This window comes from Sitophilus oryzae, unplaced genomic scaffold (assembly GCF_002938485.1).
Source record: "Sitophilus oryzae breed Bouriz unplaced genomic scaffold, Soryzae_2.0 scaffold_1576_pilon_pilon, whole genome shotgun sequence".
NCBI classification, from domain to species: Eukaryota; Metazoa; Arthropoda; class Insecta; order Coleoptera; family Curculionidae; genus Sitophilus; species Sitophilus oryzae.
In genome coordinates this window covers 4,859,931-4,883,442 of record NW_022146254.1, presented here as the reverse complement: position 1 = coordinate 4,883,442, position 23,512 = coordinate 4,859,931, and the positions used below count along the sequence as shown (strand labels likewise).

Genomic DNA, 23,512 nt, shown 5'->3' with positions numbered 1-23,512 from the left:
TAGTGTAAAATAAATATTTTGTAACGGAATTAAAAATCTATTTTATGACCATACGTGGCCGTATATTTGAATTTTTCATTTTAGTCTCCCCTGTGGATATTTAAAATATGGGCTCCATATTCACAATATTTTCTGTCTGTGTCATTTGGTCTTTATCATAAAGATGTTACCTACGTATTTTCAATTAATTCAAGTCTTAAGATTTTTTTATAGCAGTGATGATACCTTATTTTCATACTATTTTCTGTACATATTGGCAGTAAGTATTTATAGCTATATTGATTTTATTGTGCAACATCATCAATTTATTTTATTCAGTTATTTGACGTATAGTGAAAATCGCGCCTAAATTTACCTAGCCAACAAAAATGCTTAAGGTTTCTAGGGGTAGGATGTCCTCCCGTAATAAAAAGTAAAAACCAAAAATAAAAACTATATAAAATGTCTAAATGTAACTACTTTGAGTATATTTTAATTCTTTAGTAACCAATTTTGATTACATTAAACTATACAGGGTGTCCCAATATTGCGTACACATAGAGCTACTACATATTTTTGACAAAACAAGTTCATTGGACACAATTTACCTCTTTACAAAAGTGCTTCGTTAGTCCGATAGAGGGCATCAAACCTTAAAAAAACACATTTTTTCAGACATTTTAAGAACCGTTATTCAGATTTGAATGAGATTTTGGGTATCTATGTTTTGCTAAGTACTTTAACATTTGACTTTCACAAAAATCAAGAAAAAGTAGGGGAAACGTGAAAAGCATAGATTTTAGTATATTTAACTCAACCGACGGTGACGACTGATTTTTCTTTCGTAAAATAGCCCTTCTAATGTTTACTTAATTTTTTGTCCCTTGTAAAAACACCCTCTTGTATAGTTTTGTTTTTTGTACAAAAAATGTTTTTTGTCTGGAGGCGTATAAAGTCTATTATGCTTTAATAATGTTGTTGGCGAAAACATGGATGTTCATTTTATGTTCATAAATTGTATTTGACAATAAGCTGCATAAAAAGCTTAAAAAAATTAATAAAATTTAAATTAATAACCTTCGGGTTTATTTATAGATTTATTTTTGTGTATGAACAAAATCTAGAAACATCTTTGCAACCCCAACGACCTAAAGCCAAGAGTGAAAACAAAAAATATATAGTATACAGGTCAAAGAAACGAAACAAAAAATATATTCAGAGGCGAAAAATGTTTAATTACAAAACCACCGAAAATAAATATGGAATAAATATAGTCCAGAATATGAAGAGCTTTGAAAATATTTCAAAGAAGATTGTCAACCAAAAGAACAGGAGAATATTCTTATTGAGATGCAAAACGGAAGATTTAGCACCAACTTTTTTAAGATTCAAGATATCTCACTTAAAATTTATTGATGTAAGCCTCGAACGTAGATTTAAGCAAAATATCCTATCAAAATTTAATTTAAATACATTGAACTTATTAATTAGTGATACGTCTAAAACCATCGAAAACCTAACCAATAACAAACAAAAATTAAGATTGGATATAATGAAAGGTATCCCTTATGACACATTTGAGGAATTTGAAACAACTATCAATAAAAAGCGAAAATCTGTTTAAAAAATCAAAACAAAGCACATAAATAAAATTAAAAACCTAATTTCAATTCAATCGACATACACAGAAAAATAAATTTAAATTGGATCGAGAATCTGACAGATATAGACATACCACAGTACGCATCAGATATCTTAAGTTTAGGGCCTAATTTTGCAGTTAAGATCGATAATGACAAACAAATACCCACTAATGAAATCATTTGTAACATTGAAAATGGTATAAAACATTTAAGATCATACGAGCAGGACGAAATAAGAGCAAAAACGTGTAATATAATAACGAACTTTCAGAACAAATTAAAAAATAAGTCTAAGAGGCAAAAAAGAGATAATAAACTAAAATTAAAAATAAAAAAAAACAAACCAGTTTCTAAAGAACCACACGCATTTAAAAGTTTTAAGAGCCGACAAGACAAGTAAAACAGTCATTATGACAGAATCTGATTATGATAAAAAAATGAATACACTATTAGAAGATAAAAAAACCTACAAAATTATAAAAACAGACCCCACAAAAAATATCAAAAACAAAATAACGAACTTATTGACAGGTGGGATAAAAAACTTTATATTCCTCCAAGTGTTGCAAAAAATCTTAAAATTCATAATGCCATTACACCGAAAATTTATGGACTTCCTAAAATTCACAAAAATGACGTACAGTTGCGACCCATTGTATCCTGTATTCAATCTCCGTTCAATTTACTCTCTAAATTTTTAAAAAACATCCTCAATAATATAGTTTATAAAAATAATTATTACATTAGAGACTCCATTGATCTCAAAGAAAAAATAAAAGATATAACAATACCACAAAACTACATATTAGTATCTTTAGATGTAATTTCCCTATATACCAGTATCCCAATTAAATTAGTAACAAAGAAAAATGGGACGAAATTAAGCAATACACTGATATCCCGATGAACGAATTTATTGAAGCTACTGAACTTACGCTTAACTCAACTTACTTTATGTATAAAGACCAAATTTATAAGCAGATTGAGGGTTGTGCAATGGGGGCGTCGATTTCTAGTGTTGCAGCGCAAATGGTTATGGAACACTTGGAGAGTAAGGTTCTATCTGATATCGATTTTGAAATACCGCTTTTTTATCGGTATGTTGATGACTGTCTAACAGCTATACCAAAAGAAAAAATTAGGTATATAGAAGAAAAATTTAATGCCTATAATAAACATATTCAATTTACGTCAGAAATAGAGAACGATAAAAAAATTAACTTCTTAGATATTACTTTACATCATACCAATCAAACCATAAAAACCGAATGGTATACAAAGAAAACTTGGTCCTCAAGATATCTCAATTTTTTATCTAACCATCCAGCTAACCAAAAAAGATCGGTGATAATTGGCTTGGCGGACAGATTAATTCGTCTATCCGACCCAGAATATAGAGATGCTGCAATAAAAAAAAGCAAAAGATGCATTAAAAGAAAATAACCATCCACAAAAACAAATAAACAAAATATTCAAAGATAGACTCCAAAAATTCTTAAACACAAAAAACAATCAAAATCAAATAGAAAATAAAAAGATTAAAAAAGATACACGATATATTGCGCTCCCCTTCGTAAATGGGTTGTCTCAACAATTACAAGGGTTACACAAAAAATATAATATAACGATTTGTCATAAAGCACATAACTTGTTAGCTAATAATTTCTCTAAACTAAAATCTGTAATACCGTTAAACAAACGAAGCAATGTTATATATGAAATTCCATGTTAGAACTGCGCCCAAGTTTACATAGGACAAACTTCTCAATGGTTAGAAAATAGACTGAAAGGGCACAAGTATGATAAAAAAATGTAACCGCCCTCACAAATCATGTGTCAACAGAAAATCATACATTCGATTTTAATAAAACTAAAATTTTAAAAACAGAAAATCACCAAAAAAAGAGAGAATTTTATGAAATGGTGGAGATACAAAAAAACAAAAACGCGGTAAATGATAAAAAAGACCTAAAAAATCTAAGCAAAATATATCTGTCGATCCTCTAACGCACTAAGAACAGTAGACATCGGGTATTGAAACGATAAATGTGTTTTATACAGAGCGATTTGCAAGGAAATACGTACGTGCTCTAGAGTAAAGTGTAATGTCCAAAAACAATAAAAAACAATAGTTAATATGTGTTATTGTGTTGTCCAGTTTAACAAATTTTAACTCTGTAAGAATCTACGTTCAAGGTAAGACCTTTTAGTTTGACATTTTGTGACGACTTTTTCTGTCATCACTCAAACAGAAAGAAAAAGGTATCCGTTGCTCAGGATTAGAGGAGAGCTGGGTTCGTAGGTAAGGCTTGTGACCTGTGGTGACTTAATAATGTTGTTAAATAATAAAATAAAAGTAATAATGTATAGGCTGCAAAGATTCTAAAATTGATGTTAAGTATTCAAATAGTAATGGTCAAAGACAGTAAAAAAGGGCGCCACTTACTTTGGGTATGAAAAGGTAAAGTAAGAAACCAGTAAGAAAATTTGATCATGAAATAGCTAAAATAAAATAATCAACAGCAATAAGGGTCTATTATGTTCATCAAGAATAAAAGTCAGATATAACTATCCTACGTTGAACATTTATTTAAAAACGAACACAATTATCAATCAGTTTAAACCCAGTTTCAATTATCCCAATGAAATCGTTAGTTACTTTAAGTAAACTCAAATTTAGTTAGAGTTCTCTCCAGTATACTATACTACGTAATATATAAACAGGTGAAATTTATGTAAGTACCAATACGATGATGTTTCGAAACAAGTCGTGTACAATAACCTTCAAAAATGAATCCGTGTTAGCGATTCTCACATAAAAGATCATACTGAAGTAAAACGTACCGTTAAGGACAAAGCATGACTTATAATGTTAACTAAAAGGTAAATTTTGACTATAATATATGGAATAAATGACAACAATTTACAGAGATATTCAAAATATTATCTCAAAGTAAAAAAATTTAGGGAATACCTTGTGTGTTGAACTTAGAACTTATCTGTATTTTTTTTTAATTTTGTGACGTAGTGAACAGGTAGGCAGGCAGTCTCCAGACTAACGGAAGTGGATGTAGACTCTTCGATAGTAGCAGGAGTCTTCGATATCAGTAGAATAAATGTAGAGTCATAAATACTGTCTCAAAAGTGGTTACTCATATGCCAATTACTTATACGTCAATTTCTTATACGCCAGTTACTCTATATAAAAAAACCTCTCAGAACAGTCACCGAATACAAAAAAAATAACTTACGGTCTGAAAATCAGCTGTACACATTCCAAAATATAGCCAAACTATATGCTGATCCAAACCAGTAATGCACAATCAAACATTATCAAAATAAATAAAAAACGGGAATAACTGAAATAAAATTTAGTTAGACATGGCGATACAAAATGGTAGATACACTTACTGTGATCTTATTCCAGGAAAAGGCCAAAAAAACACGAACTAGGCTCTGAACAGTATATTCTACAGGATTTCAAATCTCCACTTTTGGATACCCGTGCCTTTACTGTTAGGAAAAGTGTTTCAGAAAGCCCTTTTTCTCTGAGATTCGTCGGACGCTGAACCACGCGTCTTTTTCTGATCTCAATCTCTCGGAAAAAACCTCCTTTCTCCTTTTCGCAAAACGGAAGTCTTCGAATTGACAGGTCATATGACCAAAGGCGATTAAGTGAACTCTATCGTCTATACTGAATGAAATTTGTTTTTATGGAAAGGAACCGCTACCTGTACTGAATGAAGTTTAACATCTAGCGAATAGATGGCGCCAGCAATATTAAAATTTGGAATTTTATAAAAAGAAAAATAAAACGCTACACTGCCCCCCTCCAAAAAAAAGAAAGGCCCTCAAAGAGGACTTTCGCCCAAACACCACATAGGAAAACTAAACTAAGTTTGTACAGGGTTTTGGATTTTTCAAATGAAAATTTGGTGGATGATAACTTCGTGTATCACACGTCCATAAAGGAGTCACTATTGGTAAGTCGCAATCGGTATGTCAAATCAGTGAGATTACACAATCGGGAAAGTCAAATCACCATATAATCCAAATAAAAACATTCATATAAACTATATATGAAAACTAAAACTAAATCTAAACCTAAAAGTATGGGATAGGAAAAGAAAGAAAGAAAGAATCCCATGGAAGCGCAGATGTTCCTGAAGAAATCCTCAAGCTGATTGTCCGTACTCAACCCACCTAGTGTGAGGCAACGAAAGATTCACAAATCGCGTGTAATCAGTCATGCGACCCCTCACACCCAAGGAAGCGGAGAACAAAACAAACAACAAAAGAACCTCAACAAAAGCCATGCTACGGATCACTATAAGAGGTAAGTTTGGCGTGACCAAAACAAACTACCTTCGCCACAACCTGTGTGCTCACCGGTTAACCATTCAAGGTAACTCACCTGTATGAGAAAAAGAAAGGAAAATAACAATAGAAATCACAATAGATAAACATATAAAGGAAGAGAGAAAAGATTGTCACGAATGACCCAAAATATCCGTAACATAGGATTCCAGCCTATGAAACGCTATTGCAAATATGGAAAGAAAATCACAATCATACCCAATACACAGTAAACTTACGAAGTTATGAGGTCAGCTATGTCTCACCATTAGGTTGCAATCAGAATCATAACAACTTTTCGTTTTGTCACGAAGTCGTGTTCTCAAAATACAAGAATTGCTTAAATTTCAGATTCTTGTGAACTGAATGTCATAGAATGGAGCAAATGGCACAAAACCATATGAGTGATTAACAGAATTACCATCCCACAAAATATTTACTCAAAATTAGGTAATCTGTAGAATACTCGGAAAAAGAAAAATACTGCTATATGCTCGCATTTCTAAATAGAAATACTATATTATACTGAAAATATACGCAAAAAAACTAAATAACACAATAGTTATGCTGATTCGCGACAAATCCGTAAAAACGATAAGCGAATTGTTGTATAACTTTTTAATATAAACTAAAAAAACTAAAATATAATCTATGTATCCTTTAGACTAAACCCTAAAAAGGAATCGGACATAATAGATTATTTAAATTACTGTGACGTAGTAGAGACATTTCCTGTATCATCGTCGTCAATCATGTGACCTTGGTATGGTTTAAGATCTTTTATATGCCAGCGGCCTGCGTTATTACCATCCTCGTCTACTAAAACATAAACTAAATTCGAAATTTTCTTTCGTACTGAAGATAAAACAAAACGAGGGGCTAACTTGGCTGAAAAGTTAACACCAGCATTTGATAAGACCTTATTACGTCTCCAAACCAAATCACCAACCTGAAAAGATAGATCACGTCTACGCAAATTATAAGACTTTGAGTTTCTTTCGTAAGCAGCATGAAGTTTCTTACGGACTTCGCTAAAGACACTATAAAGATTTTTGAGTTCTGAAGCGTAAGAGTTGCGATCGCCAGGCATAATTTCAAAATCTTCAGAGAACTTAACTTGACCATAATAATTACCAGAGATGGGAATATGCCTACCGAAAACTAAAAACGAAGGAGAAAAACCTGTGACCTCATGTTTAGAAGTGTTTAAAGCAAACTGAATATTAGAGAGTTGAACATCCCAATCTGTATGTTGTTTAACATAAGTTCTAATAGCTGTTCCTATTGTTTTATTCATTCGCTCAACAAAGTTACATTGAGGAGAATACACAGCATTATACCAGATCTTCTGAACTTGATATTTCTTTGCTAAATCTCTGAACTCTTTAGCAACAAACTGAGGACCATTATCACAAATTATATATTGAGGTACTCCATAAGTAAGGAAAACTTCACTCTCAAGATACTTCACAACATACGGAGATTTTGATGAACGTAACGGACACAGAAGAACATACTTCGAAAACCAATCGCCAACAACTAAAAGCCACTTATGACCCTTTTTTGATCTAGGAAAAGGACCCATAAGATCTAAAGCGATTGTCTGAAAAGGCATATTAACTTGTTTTTCTCTTCCCATCCTACCTAACGGCATAGTATTTGAAGATTTCTGAGCTCCACAAACACGACAACTCCTAACAAATTTAAGAACATCGGCTCTCATCTTGGGCCAGTAAAATTGTTCTTGAAGTCTTGATAAAGTCTTATAGAAACCCAAATGCGAACAAGTTGGCGGATTATGACATGATTCGATAATATTACGACGTTGAGGACGTGGAACAACCTTCTTCCATTCTTGAAGATTTGATGAAAATGGTAGCTGTACCGGAATAAACTTAAAAAGAAAACCATCTTCAACTTTCCACTGTGGAAATGAACTAGGCGAAGCTAAAATCTTTCGCTTCATTGTCTCATACCATGCATCAGTATGATCTAAATCTATATTCAAAATAGAAATTTGTGGACATACAAAGGAATCATTATCTGAAATATCTGAAGGAGAATCATCGCCAGGTATTCTACTAAGAAAATCAGGAACTACGTTATGTGAACCTTTACGATGAACTAAATCAAAAGTAAACTGTCTAAGTCTGACAGCCCATCTAGCAAGACGACCAGTAGGATTCTGTAATTTATTAAGCCACAAAAGAGAGTAATGATCTGTACAAACGGTAAAACGTACGCCATCAATCCAAGGACGAAATTTTTCCAAACTAAAAATAACAGCTAAGCATTCTCGCTCAGTTACACTATAATTCCGCTCGGATCTAGTAAGAGATCTGCTAGCATAAGAAATTACACGGTCTTCGTCATTAATTTTTTGTAGAAGAACTCCACCAAGACCGGTGTTAGATGCATCTGTTTCTATAATAAAGGGTTTAGAAAAATCCGGCTGGGACAAAATTGGAGCAGAAACCAGAAGTTGTTTAATTTTCAAAAAAGAATCTTCAGCGGCAGGACTCCACTGAATTCCTTGACCTTTCTTTTTACCTTTTAACAAATCATTAATGGGTGAAACTAATGTCGAAAAATTTCTTATAAAACGACGGTACCAACTACACAAACCTATAAATCGTTTAATTTCAGTCGTCGTGGTAGGGCGAGGAAAGTTTAACATTGCTGAAATTTTTTCTGGATCAGTTCTTAATGAATTAGAGCCAACAATATATCCAAGAAATTTTAAAGATTTCTTGAAAAACTCACACTTCTTTATATTTATAGTTAAGTTAGCATCTTTTAACTTGTCTCTAACTTCAGAAAGCAATTTGGTATGTTCCTCAAAACTGGGTGAACATATGATTATATCATCCAAATAGCAAAAAATGTGTGGTTCATAACGTGGTCCAAAAATAGCATCAACAAGTCTTTGTTGTGTCTGAGCGGCATTGCACAAACCAAATGGCACCGTAGTGAATTGAAATTGACCTCTACCAACTATACTGAAAGCAGTTTTTGGTTTTGAATCCTCTGATAATGGAATTTGCCAGAAACTTTTACGCAAATCTATACTCGAAATATACGTAGCTCCACGAAGAGAGTTTAAAATTCTATCTATATTTGGCATAGGGTAGGAGTCATACTTTGTAACCTGATTTAAAGATCGACCATCGAAACAAAAACGAAATTCACCAGTTGGTTTTTTAACTAAAAGCACTGGGGAACACCACGGACTATTAGAAGGTTCCACAACACCAAGTTTAAGCATATCATTTAATTCCTCATTTAAGATTTTTGACATATAAGGTGACATTAAAAAAGGTTTTTGACGAAATGGTTTGGCATCACCAGTGTCAATTGACATAGTAATTTTATCGGTACGACCAAGACCATGATCACTGTTAATACTGTCAAAAGAGTTAATAAGAAGTTCAGCTGGTTTTCTCTGATTTGGTGTTAAATCATCAAGGGTACACAACATATTTACTGCATGAGTGTTATAGGGAAATGAAGAAAACTTTGGCTGAGATCTAGAGTTGACTTCCCACCAATTCTTCTTAAGATCTTCCATAAGATCAAACCGCAAGATAAAATCACAACCAAAAATAAAACTATGAGGCAATGAAGGTACTACAATAGCACTGATAACTTGACATGAACCATCAACGACTAAAGGTAGATCGACTACACCAACTATTTTCTTTTCAGTATTGTCTGCAGTACTAATTGACAAATGAGTTGGTTCCCTAATATTCAAATTTAGATTCTCAATAACAGGAATACCAGCAGCTCCAATAACTGTAGATGTACTTCCAAAATCTAAAAGACCACAAATTTCAACGCCAAGAATTTCTACTAAAATATAAGGTCTGTTATCAGATACCTTAGGACAAAAAAGAGGAGAAACTTTATGATTGGTAGTGGTGGATCTATAAAAATTTTTAACACATAATAACCACTTTTTCCAATCAGATTCTGAAAATAAATTTCTGGGTTTGAATTTTTTTTGAACTACATGACCAGAAACACGAGTTCGTCCGATTAGTTTTTTGAACATTTTGGACACGCCGGTGATTTAACCCCTAAATTACCACATTTAAAACAAAAAACCCTACGTTTCTGTCGACAATCATGAAACGTATGATTCGGACCAGAACAATTCCAACAAACTAAACGCGAAGCTGTTTCCTTACCTGAATTTTCTACAGATCGGGGCATACTCGAAGTATTTACCATATCAGGGTCAGAAGACGACGACGCTACAGCAGAACAAGGAGACCTAGCAGTAGTATTTTTATTTTTGTTCTGAGCATTTACATTCTTAGATTTTTTACTAAACTGTACGCGACGAGAATCAAACGAGCTAGAATCAGGAGTGGTATTTAATTCAGAAACATTTAAATTTCTAGAATGTTTTTCATTCTGATGTTTAGCATTTTCTAATTTTCTACACAAATTAGACAGTTCAGACACAGATAAAACATCAACTAAAGCTAACTGAGTAATGTATTCAGGAAGTAAATTTTGTCTAATGATTTTTATTTTAGTAACCTCACTAGGGCATTTACTTAATCTACTAAAAAGATTCTCTAAAGTTGCTATAAAAATTAAAATACTTTCATTTTTTCGCTGTTTATAAGATTTAATTTGTGACCAAATATTATCATCATTATCTGGTGGTAAAAAGTCTTTCTTTAATCTTTCTACAAGAGATTTCCAATCTGCGACATGTTGTTTAATACTTCTATACCAAATAAAAGCATTACCAGTAAAAAGTTCTACTGCAGAAGAAAATAAATCTTGTTCACTAACTTTACGTGATTCAGAAAGCTCAGTAACAGTTTCTAAAAATGAAAATAAATCTTGAGGATTACCATTAAATTTAATAGGCCAGTCTGACACTGGACAAGGTTTAGCAACATAAGTAACAATAGGAGGCGGTACATTAATAACTGGTCCTGAAGGAACAGAACTAACGTTTAAAGTTTCATTAATGTCTGAAGTTTTGACAAGCAGGTCAGCTTCAAGTTGATAACAACTAGTATAAACATCAGTTTGAATAGTTTCTGCATCAGCACGATTTTCATCTAAAATTATTCTCTTGATTCTACCAGCCAAATGCGCAAGACGAGATCTTATAACTTTGAACATTGAATCATTTACTCCACCCTCAAATTCAGAAATTGACAAGGAAATTGAATCTAAAGTTGCTTTAATTTCTGAAATTTCTTGATCAAAAGAAACAGGATAATCTTCCATATTAACTAAACAAAAAGGGTTATTTACTTCTCTACTTAAAAGACCTGACAAAATTTTACGTTTACTGTCAACATTTTTAGATGTTTTAATACCCCTAATAAGAAGTTCGTAATCTAATTCTACTTGTCGTAAATGATTAACTTTAAAAGATTCTTTCTCCATTGTAATTCAGCTATATGAAATACTAAAGACTAAATGATTCAGAAAAACTTACTAATTTTAACAAAAAGCTGTTATGATTCGGCGCAAACTATCAGAAAGAAAATATGTTCAATGTCAAAACCAAAAAAGATTCAAGTATTCGAAACAAATTCCAAAATTTTATGAAATACTAACAGTGCTACCCTGTATACTGAAATTATGTCCACTCTGTATATTCAAAATATAACCATACCTGTATATTTAAATCAAAATCGAAACGTCAATAAAAAATGTAGTCAGAAATACGTATTAAGTTATTTATCTGGGTTTTAAATAGATAAACAAACACCCTCAAGAATTTATAAAACAAAAAAATTGCTGTTGAACTGAAATTATTAGAATTTAATTACAGAAATAATGAAAATAAAATTTCAAAACTATAGTCTTTGCCTTATAGAAAATTTATCTGAGCCTAACAAAAATTATTTTACAAAGTCTACCAAATAAGTGAAGCAAATTAAATTAAATTGAGCCAATTAAACTAAGTCGAGCCAATTAAACCAAGTAAAGCCCCACGTGACAGGGCGTCATATTCTTTATTCTTCTATTTGTGTGACGACTTTTTCTGTCATCACTCAAACAGAAAGAAAAAGGTATCCGTTGCTCAGGGTTAGAGGAGAGCTGGGTTCGTAGGTAAGGCTTGTGACCTGTGGTGACTTAATAATGTTGTTAAATAATAAAATAAAAGTAATAATGTATAGGCTGCAAAGATTCTAAAATTGATGTTAAGTATTCAAATAGTAATGGTCAAAGACAGTAAAAAGGGCGCCACTTACTTTGGGTATGAAAAGGTAAAGTAAGAAACCAGTAAGAAAATTTGACCATGAAATAGCTAAAATAAAATAATCAACAGCAATAAGGGTCTATTATGTTCATCAAGAATAAAAGTCAGAACAAAAGTCGAAAAGTCAGATATAACTATCCTACGTTGAACATTTATTTAAAAACGAACACAATTATCAATCAGTTTAAACCCAGTTTCAATTATCCCAATGAAATCGTTAGTTACTTTAAGTAAACTCAAATTTAGTTAGAGTTCTCTCCAGTATACTATACTACGTAATATATAAACAGGTGAAATTTATGTAAGTACCAATACGATGATGTTTCGAAACAAGTCGTGTACAATAACCTTCAAAAATGAATCCGTGTTAGCGATTCTCACATAAAAGATCATACTGAAGTAAAACGTACCGTTAAGGACAAAGCATGACTTATAATGTTAACTAAAAGGTAAATTTTGACTATAATATATGGAATAAATGACAACAATTTACAGAGATATTCAAAGTATTATCTCAAAGTAAAAAAAATTTAGGGAATACCTTGTGTGTTGAACTTAGAACTTATCTGTATTTTTTTTTTAATTTTGTGACGTAGTGAACAGGTAGGCAGGCAGTCTCCAGACTAACGGAAGTGGATGTAGACTCTTCGATAGTAGCAGGAGTCTTCGATATCAGTAGAATAAATGTAGAGTCATAAATACTGTCTCAAAAGTGGTTACTCATATGCCAATTACTTATACGTCAATTTCTTATACGCCAGTTACTCTATATAAAAAAACTCTCAGAACAGTCACCGAATACAAAAAAATAACTTACGGTCTGAAAATCAGCTGTACACATTCCAAAATATAGCCAAACTATATGCTGATCCAAACCAGTAATGCACAATCAAACATTATCAAAATAAATAAAAAACGGGAATAACTGAAATAAAATTTAGTTAGACATGGCGATACAAAATGGTAGATACACTTACTGTGATCTTATTCCAGGAAAAGGCCAAAAAACACGAACTAGGCTCTGAACAGTATATTATACAGGATTTCAAATCTCCACTTTTGGATACCCGTGCCTTTACTGTTAGGAAAAGTGTTTCAGAAAGCCCTTTTTTTCTCTGAGATTCGTCGGACGCTGAACCACGCGTCTTTTTCTGATCTCAATCTCTCGGAAAAAACCTCCTTTCTCCTTTTCGCAAAACGGAAGTCTTCGAATTGACAGGTCATATGACCAAAGGCGATTAAGTGAACTCTATCGTCTATACTGAATGAAATTTGTTTTTATGGAAAGGAACCGCTACCTGTACTGAATGAAGTTTAACATCTAGCGAATAGATGGCGCCAGCAATATTAAAATTTGGAATTTTATAAAAAGAAAAATAAAACGCTACACTTTTATCTTATTGATTTTAACTGACTGTTTTTATGTACTTAAAGAGGCTTGAAAAAGACATATACTGTCGAAACGTCGCCATAAAATAAAAAATAATGAACAAAATCTAGAAACATCTTTGCAACCCCAACGACCTAAAGCCAAGAGTGAAAAAAAAAAATTATAGATTTATTTATAATGTCTTTGGGTTTATTTTTGATTGATGCCTTCTAACGTCAAACGAGGCACGTTTGTATAAAGGTAAATTATGTGCAATTAACTTATTTTCATTCAAAAAATACGTACAACTTAACAAGTATAGCTAGAGACGTGAGAAATATAAAATAACACGCGACCGGTGCTATCCCCAAGTCTCTTCCTATATTTGTACAACTGCAGTTGTTCTATGTCCACGGAATATTTTGAACTAATTATTAAGAAACTCCCTGTATATTTTGTAGGTCCTCTAAAAATATGTTCTCCAAATTTTTTTTTCTCAAAACCTGTGCGATTTTTTACGAGCGAAACTAGGCGTTCTTTTACAAAGACAAATGGTTTTCGGTGGAGTTGAAAAATATTTATACTAAAATTTATGCTGGAGGGAGGTAGTTTTCACCCTTCCCGTATATTTTTGGTGATTTTTGTGGAAGTTCAAAACACAGATACCCAGAATCTCATTCAAATCGGAACAGCGGTTCTTAAAATATCCGTGTTTATTTTTTTAAAGTTTGATGCCCTCTAGCGGACAAACGGAGCACTTTTGTTTAGAGGTAAATACTATTCAATGAACTTAATTTGGTTCTAAAAATACGTAGTAGTTCTATGTCCACGGAACATGGGGACACCCTGTATTGGAGCGATTAATATATTCTTTGTGGTTGCTTACATCATATCTTTCTTGAGCGACACGATTATTAATGACCTACTGATACTACTAAGGAATATTTAGGAGAACTAAATCTATTTTTCTTTTAAGGTCACGGGCATACCAACTACCCTACTTTAAACTCCCTACACTTAGGTAGGAGGCCGTTCGAGAACACTTTCAATGCCTACGCGCCTAGCAAGCCAAAGAGGAGTTCACCTACCAGTAGTACAAGTAGTTACAAAACAGAACCTCAAGGTAGGTTGAGAAATTCTATATTAGCTATAACCTAATGAGTAAACGTCATTTCATTTACTTTGAATGTGGTAGACAATGATTCGGTATTGAAGACCAATATGGAAGAACAACCATTCGTAAAACGCATCAATACGGGTATTCTAGTAGACAACGTCATGCTTGACTGTACCTAACTTCTTCACGGATGAATGCTCGGCTCTAGTATCTATTAGTGTATTATGTACTAGTGTTGATTGAAGAAATAAGAAGATGTCCAACCTTATGGGCGATTCCGTGGCCCTAAACCTGTCCGAGATGTAGCTGGAGTTACCGTAAGCCTGCCCGAGAATTCCGAGATTTAGTTTAGCTCTGCGCCGCTGCGCGCTGATAGTCGTTTACAGCGCAGCTTGTAAAGAATATTGTACCGCAGTCCTGTTGTCAGACGACAGAGTGAGTGGTTGCCGGAGAGAGTGTTGCCAGAACCAGCGGTGGATGGGGAAGTGGAAACCGGCCCGAATCTACAAAAACAAAATGACCATAACGAAGAAACAGATTTTATTTATTAATATGCAGGGTGTCCCAGAAATAAGTGCAAGTATTTTAACTGGTAGTATATTTTGGCCTCAGAAATACACCTATGAGTTTTTTTTACGAAAATTTGGAATTTTTTGAAAAAAAAATTGGAATTTTTTTTTTATTTTTAAGTTAAAAAACATAATTTCTTGATAATATGGCAACATAGGTAGTAGATTAAATTTACATGAAAGAAAATCCACAAAACATCTAAAGGTTCTCAAAATTTAAGCAAAAAAACATTTTTTGTTTAAATTTTCAAAGTAAAATAACTCGGGTATTTTGGAATTACTTGAAAAACGGTACCTAACTAAAGCGATTTGGTTAGCCAAATCTACACTCCTTAAAATATTTGCACTTATTTCTGGGACACCCTATATAAGTCAGGGTGATTTTCGCTGGGACGAAAAATCTCTTTTGCCTCCGATTTTTTTAAAAATATTGAAATTTTGTCTTGATCAAAATTTTTATAAAGATCAATATCAGATCGGACATCTGAATTTTTACTACAAAATAGCTCAGTTTCACAGAGTTCTACTGTTTTATTTCTATTATCGATAACGGTAATTTGATCTTGAATATGCTACGATTTTCAATCACGATTTTCAGAAACTTTTAAGACTTCCTGTTTCGTTCAGTTCAGCTGGCCCAATCCTCTATGAAATACATTATTTTTAGCTTTTCAGGTATATACTTTCTTACACATTGTAGAAAGAAATTCTCTCTTTTCTGGTACAGCAGCAGCCTCGTCGTGTATACGTGTTTTAATTTTTGGTATAATTCTCATCATGTAACTTTTACTCGTTTCTACATTTGGCATCTTGTCAGGGACGCGCCAAGTATTTTCGGCGCCGTCGTGCGAAATAAGGGTAGTCGCCTTTCTCCAATATTATAATATTAAGCCAAAATTTCCAATTACCAGCGGCGCGGCGCTCGACATTGGTGGATAATATATTTTCACCACTGGCGTTCATAGATAAAAGTATTACTTAAATTTTATGGTAATTTGTTGATAAGTTCCAAAAAATGGTTTTATTATTTTTTAAAGTCAGTGACCGCAGGCGCTTTTAGGGCTTTGGCGCCGTCGTGCGCTGCACGACCTTGCCCATATGAACGGCGCGTCCCTGCATCTTGTATGATAATGCCATGACTCTAACGAAAAAAACCTAGGCAATACTTAGGCAGTGGATATAAACGTTTTCTGAGGTAGATGATATGTTACGCTCCATAATAAGAATATTTGGATTTTGGAGACATATATTAATATTTTATTATCTAATCTAGTTTAAATCTTATTTAATTCTTCTCTGCTGTTTCACTAATTTTTAGTAAAATTAAAATCTAGCAACATTTAAAACAACAACTTAGATTTGACTTTTAGTTCTCAGACTTGGCTTTTAGTCTGTCCCCAATTCAAACCAAGCATAGAGATAGCCATCTTCATGTTAATCATGTAATAAATCTTCATGTAATAAAAGAATAGTGGTAAAACTATACAGGATGAGTCTTAAATAAGTGCAAATATTTTCAGGGGTTTCGACCCGAGGAACACGTCTATGAAGTTTTTGTAAAAAAAAAGATGTTTCACCGCAAATGTTCTCACGGTATATTTTCTTAATCTTTGATATTATGGCACAAAAGAGATGCAAATACAGAAAAATTTCGGTGATTTTTTTTTTAAATAAATCAATTTTTTTAGGGGGGTCCGCCCCGGGCCCCGTCTTTTAGGGGACCTCCAAATCTAAATATGTAATTTTTTATTCAACTGGCAAACAAGGCCAATATGTGTTCAGTAGCTATAAAGCAGTTTGTAGGTGGAGTATGCAAACCATACGTATACGCCAACTATAAACATTATAAATGCTAGAAGATATTTACTTAATTATCAGGCCCCAGTAATTGTCAATGGCATTTTCTATTTAGGAAATTAAATCAAGGGGTAATTTTCTTTGTTTAAAATATCGAATAATTATTATTTTTTATATATTTTGAGACTGAATTTATTTATTTTAGCTTTTAAGTTATTTTTCAATGGTTTCATTATTTATTTTTACTGAATAAACATTTTAAATTACAACCAATGCACAACATAACTTGTATTCTAGCTTCATTACTGATGATGAGCAGTGAAGTCTTTAGTATAACGGGGGTCACGGGTCTGAGACAGCGAAGGGGCCCCTCGGATCAAAATCGCGATATTTTGTCGCGGTATTTCCCTGGAAGCATTTTTAAGAAAAAAATATTTAAAGTTTTTGGTCGAAAAAAACTACCTGTCAAAAAAATTTGTACAGCCTAAAAGTCAAATTTAGTGATTATCACAGCCCCTGTGACATAAAGAAAATACATGTGACTATCTATTTCCAAAATTAAATTGTTCAAATGTCATATAATAATGGCGGTAGCTGTCATGGAATTGAGCGATTAAAAAATTATCATAAATAATTTTTTTTCAAATGGAAACACACTTTATTTTCAGTAGTGAAAATGTTTTCCAATTCGTTACGTTTTAACTAGACATATTCCTATACCGAAAATAAATCGTTTTTAAGTTATTTAAGATTTAGTTTGAAAACGTTTATTTTTTTTGATTTTATCTAGCTTCCTTTGATTTTGTCAAACAGTCAGATAATTTATTTCCATCTGTCAGAAAATTAATTATTTGAATTTCCTATATTATAACTACTGCTGCTTTAAAAGTTTAAAAAGTGTATTTATATAAATCTATCTCGTATTTTCGTTCTTTAATAATATCTAATAGTTGATATTTTAATAATATACCGTACGATCGAAAGAAAAACAGCGCAAAGTTAGCTTGGAAATGATGATCGATAATATACTGTCATAGGCTACTGGTTAAAATCAAGAAAAATATATTAAATAACTCAAAAACGATATATTTTAGGTACAGGAACATGTATAGTCAAAAAGTAACAAGTTTTAAAAACGAAAGTAACGAAAGTCTTTTCACGAGTGAAATAAAAGAAGTGGATTTCTATTTGAAAAAAAAATATTTATGATAATTGTTTAATCGCTCAATTCCATGACAGCAACGGTCATTATTATATGACATTCGGACAATTTAGATAGCCACATGTCTTCTCTTTATACAGTGGCTGTGGCAATCACTAAATTTGAGGTTTAGGCTATATACATATTTTTGACAGGCAGTTTTTTTCCTCCAAAAATTATAAATATTTTTTTTTTCTCAAAAACGGTTAACGTTAGGTAGAGAGTGTTTAATATCAAAATTCTCATAACATTTTACAGAGAATTTAAGTATGTAATAAAAAATTGGGTCACCCATTTAAAATAAGAAAGTTGCTGTCAACTTCCGGTACTTCCGAAAGTGCCGCAATATTGAAAATATTTTTAATCGATAGATCTCATTGTGAAACAATGATGCACAAAATCTCATGTCAAGATATTGTAGTTCTCTAGAAACTTCTAACGCTGGCTCAGCCTGGGACACCCTGTATAAATACTTGAATTTTGTCAACCATTATACATACGTCATTCAATTTTTTCAAAATGTCCATTAGAAGTATATCATTATCTAAACAGACCGGGGGCCACATTTAGCTTCGCCGCCCCGGGCCCCCGACAGGCTTAGTCCGCCACTGGCTGTTATTTCATATGTAAAATATTATGGTAAATGTCAATAATCGTCATTTCCAACCAAACTAAACGACTTTTTTCGTTCATACGACCGAAAGACCTTCTTAATCTACCCTGAACCAATTAAACACACTTTTCAATTATACACGACCCGATCGTGTAAAAAACTAATACACACCCTACCTTACTTAAAAGGGCCCTATCACCAGCGACAAGAACAGGGGAAAAAAGGCACGCTGCGGCAGATTTATTTAGACCAAAACAGGCATTAAAACCAATAAACCAGAGAGGTTTGTCGGAGCGGGTTCCAGTCGTTTGGGTTCGGTAGCAGCGGCCGGCTTCGAATCTGCAAATCATCCCGTAATGTGATTTTAATGCGGACAGTCGGTACGACGTTCAGCTTGAATAGGTTCTGGGGTGCGACTTTGTTCAAGTTAGCAACCGATCGTTTAGAAGCGATGTCGAAACCAGATCGGTACTATGTTCATTGCAAAACTAGTGTCGCTCAAATGCTGCAAAATATGGTATCACTATCACACTCTTGCACACGTGTCTAGACTGTCGCCTCGCCACAAAGCGAGAAATCAGAATATCGCTACAAATCGATGTTGCTACTGAACATAGTGCATCAAGCTACAAATTACTTTGCTATCGCTTTGAAACATGAACAAAGTTGCACCCCTGGCGCTGTATATTCAGTTTTCATCGGGAACCTTAGATAAAAATCGTAGCAATGTAGTAAAATTTAATATACATTAAGTTTACTTACTCACAGAGCTGCAACAAGTCAGTTTTAAAAAGACTTAAGTTTAAGTCAATTTCAACATAAAGTTCAAATGATTTAAGTCTTAAGTTTTTGACTTAAATCATTTTATTTCAAGTCCAGTCATTTTTGGAAAGACTTAAATCAATATAACGTAATTTTTATGACTTTAGTATATATTTTTGACTTAAATCATTATGATCTGCAAATTAAGTCAGTAAAATGACTTAAATCAATATAATTACCCTCAAGTCAAGACAACTAGAATTCAACTTAAGTACCTTTTTAAATGTTAGTATTAATTTTTTTGTATTACCAATTAAACGATTTTCTTACTAAGTATCATATTATTAATTTATTGTATACCGGGTGCGTCTCAAAAGTGGCTCACCCCTATAACTTCTTTATTTTTTCAGATAAAACAACAAGATTTGGAATATAGTAGGTATATGACATAAATTGGGATCGATTGACGTATTCAATTGTTTTCGGTCACTTCCGGTTTTACCGGAAATGACTACAACTTTTGATTTTTAAATGGCACCCTCGGTATTTTTTTACTTTATTCGATAGAAAATGACACTCTGAATGGAATGACATATCATATGTCAACTTTTGACAATTTGACTCAAAATACCAAGTGCGTGGTATCAAATTATTCGTAAAAAAATGCTTTTTCCAAATATGCTAATGAGCCCCCTCGTTTCATTTGAAAAAATTGAGATATGATTAAAAATACGATTTGAGCATCTTCTAACCGGCCAAAACAAGACAGTAAAAACATTAGACGATCAAATCTATTTTTCCAAGGCTCCTTGATTAAAAATTAGTGTTTGTAATACAGCCATTGCACTCTAGATTGAAATTTGAAATAGAATAGATTGATATTTTAAAATATAATAGATAGATTGAATTTTTAAATATAATTTATTTTTGAGTGACTATGTCAAAAATGGACATATGATATGTCATTCGATTCAGAATGTTATTTTCTATCGAATAAAATAAAAAAAAATACCATTTAAAAATTAAAAGTTGTAGTCATTTCCAGTGAAACCGGAAGTGACCGAATACAATTGAATAAGTCAATCAATCCCAATTTATCTCATACACTAACATACCAAATCTCGTTGTTTTATCTGAAAAAATAAAAAAGTTATAGGGGTGAGCCACTTTTGAGACGCACCCGGTATAGGCACAGATGAGAATAAAACCACTTAAAACAAAACGATTTATTTTCAGAATAACTAATATAATCAACAATAAAAAATAAACATAATAGCATAAAGAACATAAACACACAACTTAATATAGATATATTAAATTAAATTTTGTGGTACTTTGCACAGGATGGCCCATTTTCGTGTGTTTTACAGGGTTTCTCGTTTATGAGCACAAAGTAATCTCGTTTATGAAGTACAAAGATGCTGTTTTCACATTACTATGTTACTTTTTTATGAAACTAAAAATGGTACACATATATTTGTCCTAGCCCTCTTAGTCCCTAAAATACAGGGCGAAATTGAAATTGTTGCATTTTTCGACTCTCATATCTCGGACATTATAACTTATCCAAAAGGGTGAAAATTGAGCTCCACAGAGATTTCCAAGTAAAATTCAGTGGCGCAATTAAAACCAAGATACGAAGAGGGTCGAAAAATGCAACATTTTAAAATTCTCCCTGTATTTCAGGAACTAAGAAGACTAGAGGTTTGTTCCAACCAGCATTTCGGGATCGAAATCGTACTCGAATCGGTTTTCTTGCCCTTTGTTAGCATGCGCGGACTTCGAATAGTTTCGTGATGGTGCAAAAAGTATCAATGTTGGAACGCTTTGTGGATTGGTTTCGGGACTGTCAAAAGTGTTAAGCGTGCGTGTATCGATCGGTTTTTTGTTTTTGTTTAGAATTTTATAACATAACCCTAATATTTTTGTTTGCAATTTGCAATAATAATAATTATTATTCTTGAAATGGAGAATTAGAATACAGTAATTGTTGGTAAGTGTTGTTTCAACTGTATACTCGCTAACTCACTTACTTATCCTCTCTTTTATGATCCTGGTATGCGTAGTTTCCTGTTATTTCATTGCAGTGGTAGAATCTTCGAACATTATTTTATTAATAAAAAATTAATTAAAATTTCCGAACGATTTACTCCACACAAACTCACAAGTAAAAGTATAACGCACACGTATTCGAATTCGGTTAAAATAACCAAGACAGAAGCATCAGCCGGACGCCGCCGCCGGACCAGAATCAGCTGTTAAAAATCGATAATCCCTGCCAATATGCTTTAATGCGCAAGTCAACCCAAACAGTTCTCAATTTGGACCATGTACCGAAATACCGAAATTACCGTTCTGAAATCGTAACTAAACGATCCCAAGGTAGGTTGGTACGCAAATAGGATCGTCCGATAACTGTCAAATCTCGGTTGGAACACATTTGAATTACTGCGCACGAGCGTGATCGTTCGGTGGCGGTTCTGTGGCGGGTTGGAACAAACCTTAGGGGTGTACTATACGAGGTGTGTGAAAAAAAAATGCTGCTGTTAAAAATCTATCATAAAAATATATAAAAATCTTACGTAAGCCTTTTATAAAACTTTAAGACTTTAATATTTTTGATGACTTAAGTCTTTTATAAAAAGACTTAAATCTTTCTATTTCGTAATAAAGATTAAAATTACTCATTTTGAAAAAAAACTTTTCAAAATTAATCATTTTAGATGGTTACGAACGCGTTTCCTTTCATGACCTTTTCGGTCACTGAAAAACTTCATACGTCGCATGTTATCTCTATTCCGCACTACGGACATTCAAAAATCTAATTACTTTGGCTTTAGTTGTCGTTGTTAACTAAGTATACAACTCTTCTCCATTGCGTTCGTAACTTCTTTCCCAATAAATACGTTTTGTCCGACCACTGGTGTATGTCTAACCACGGAAAGAACCTGATAAACCCTTCATTTGTTATATGACAATAGAAAATATAACAAAAAATCCTCTCAGCTTCAAACTGAACCAACAATACAACATTCTGTTTCTGAATTATTTTAGCAGATCCAACACTGAATTCTGTTCATATATGTGTGTTCAGTTCTTCTTACAGTGCCATACTCTACTACGAGCGTCGGCTACCTCTCGCATGTACTTGTGATGTGTGTCATCAGTGTTTCACAAGTACACGGGACCTACAGTTTATTGCCGAATCCGAACAGCACTATTTGAGAGGCTGTACAGGGTGGGTCAAATTCGACGCTTTTAAATGGAAACACCCTTTTCTATAGGAGATAGATAAAAACTAATATCGGTGTCTGAAGCTCAATTTTTGTCAAAAACATGATGGTGAAAACCGCATATCGATACCGCATATCTGTTACCGTTTCGGAGTTACGGGGTGTTGTTCAAAAATATGCATTTTTAACAAATCGCTGTAACTTTTTTGCTATGGAAAATTTTGTATTTTTATGAAAACATTTCCAAAGCACCTTTTTAGGTAGAATTTAGTGGTTTAAGTATAATTTTTTTAAAATTAATAATTTATTATTAATTATCCGAGACAACAGAAAATTTAATTTTTTATATGGCACACCCTGTATATTTTTAATTTATTAGAAATAATTTAAAATTACCTTTTCAAAAATATAACACACTTGATTTTTTGCTCGATTCCTCTTTGAGATATATAGTATAATGAAAATTCGCCCGCTTTAAATAAGTAGGCTTTGGACGGCACCGGCTGTAATGCAAAAAAGTTCTAGCTGTGAGCATCAATTAAAACGAAAATAATATTTGTTATGAGAGATGCAGAATTTTATAACAATTTAAAATATATTTAACCAACATCAACACATTTAAACTATATCTA

The 23,512-nt window shown here is 32.8% G+C and overlaps 1 protein-coding gene across 2 annotated transcripts in view; it reads left to right on the top strand.

Moving 5' to 3' along the window:
* LOC115879254 (runt-related transcription factor 3-like) overlaps positions 1–23,512 on the top strand; it is a 274,009-nt gene that overhangs the window by 134,278 nt on the left and 116,219 nt on the right. For both annotated transcript variants that reach the window (XM_030895965.1, XM_030895964.1), the window contains exon 4: positions 14,565–14,711. In XM_030895965.1, coding sequence (XP_030751825.1) covers positions 14,565–14,711 — 147 coding nt within the window. The remainder of the gene's footprint in view (positions 1–14,564; positions 14,712–23,512) is intronic.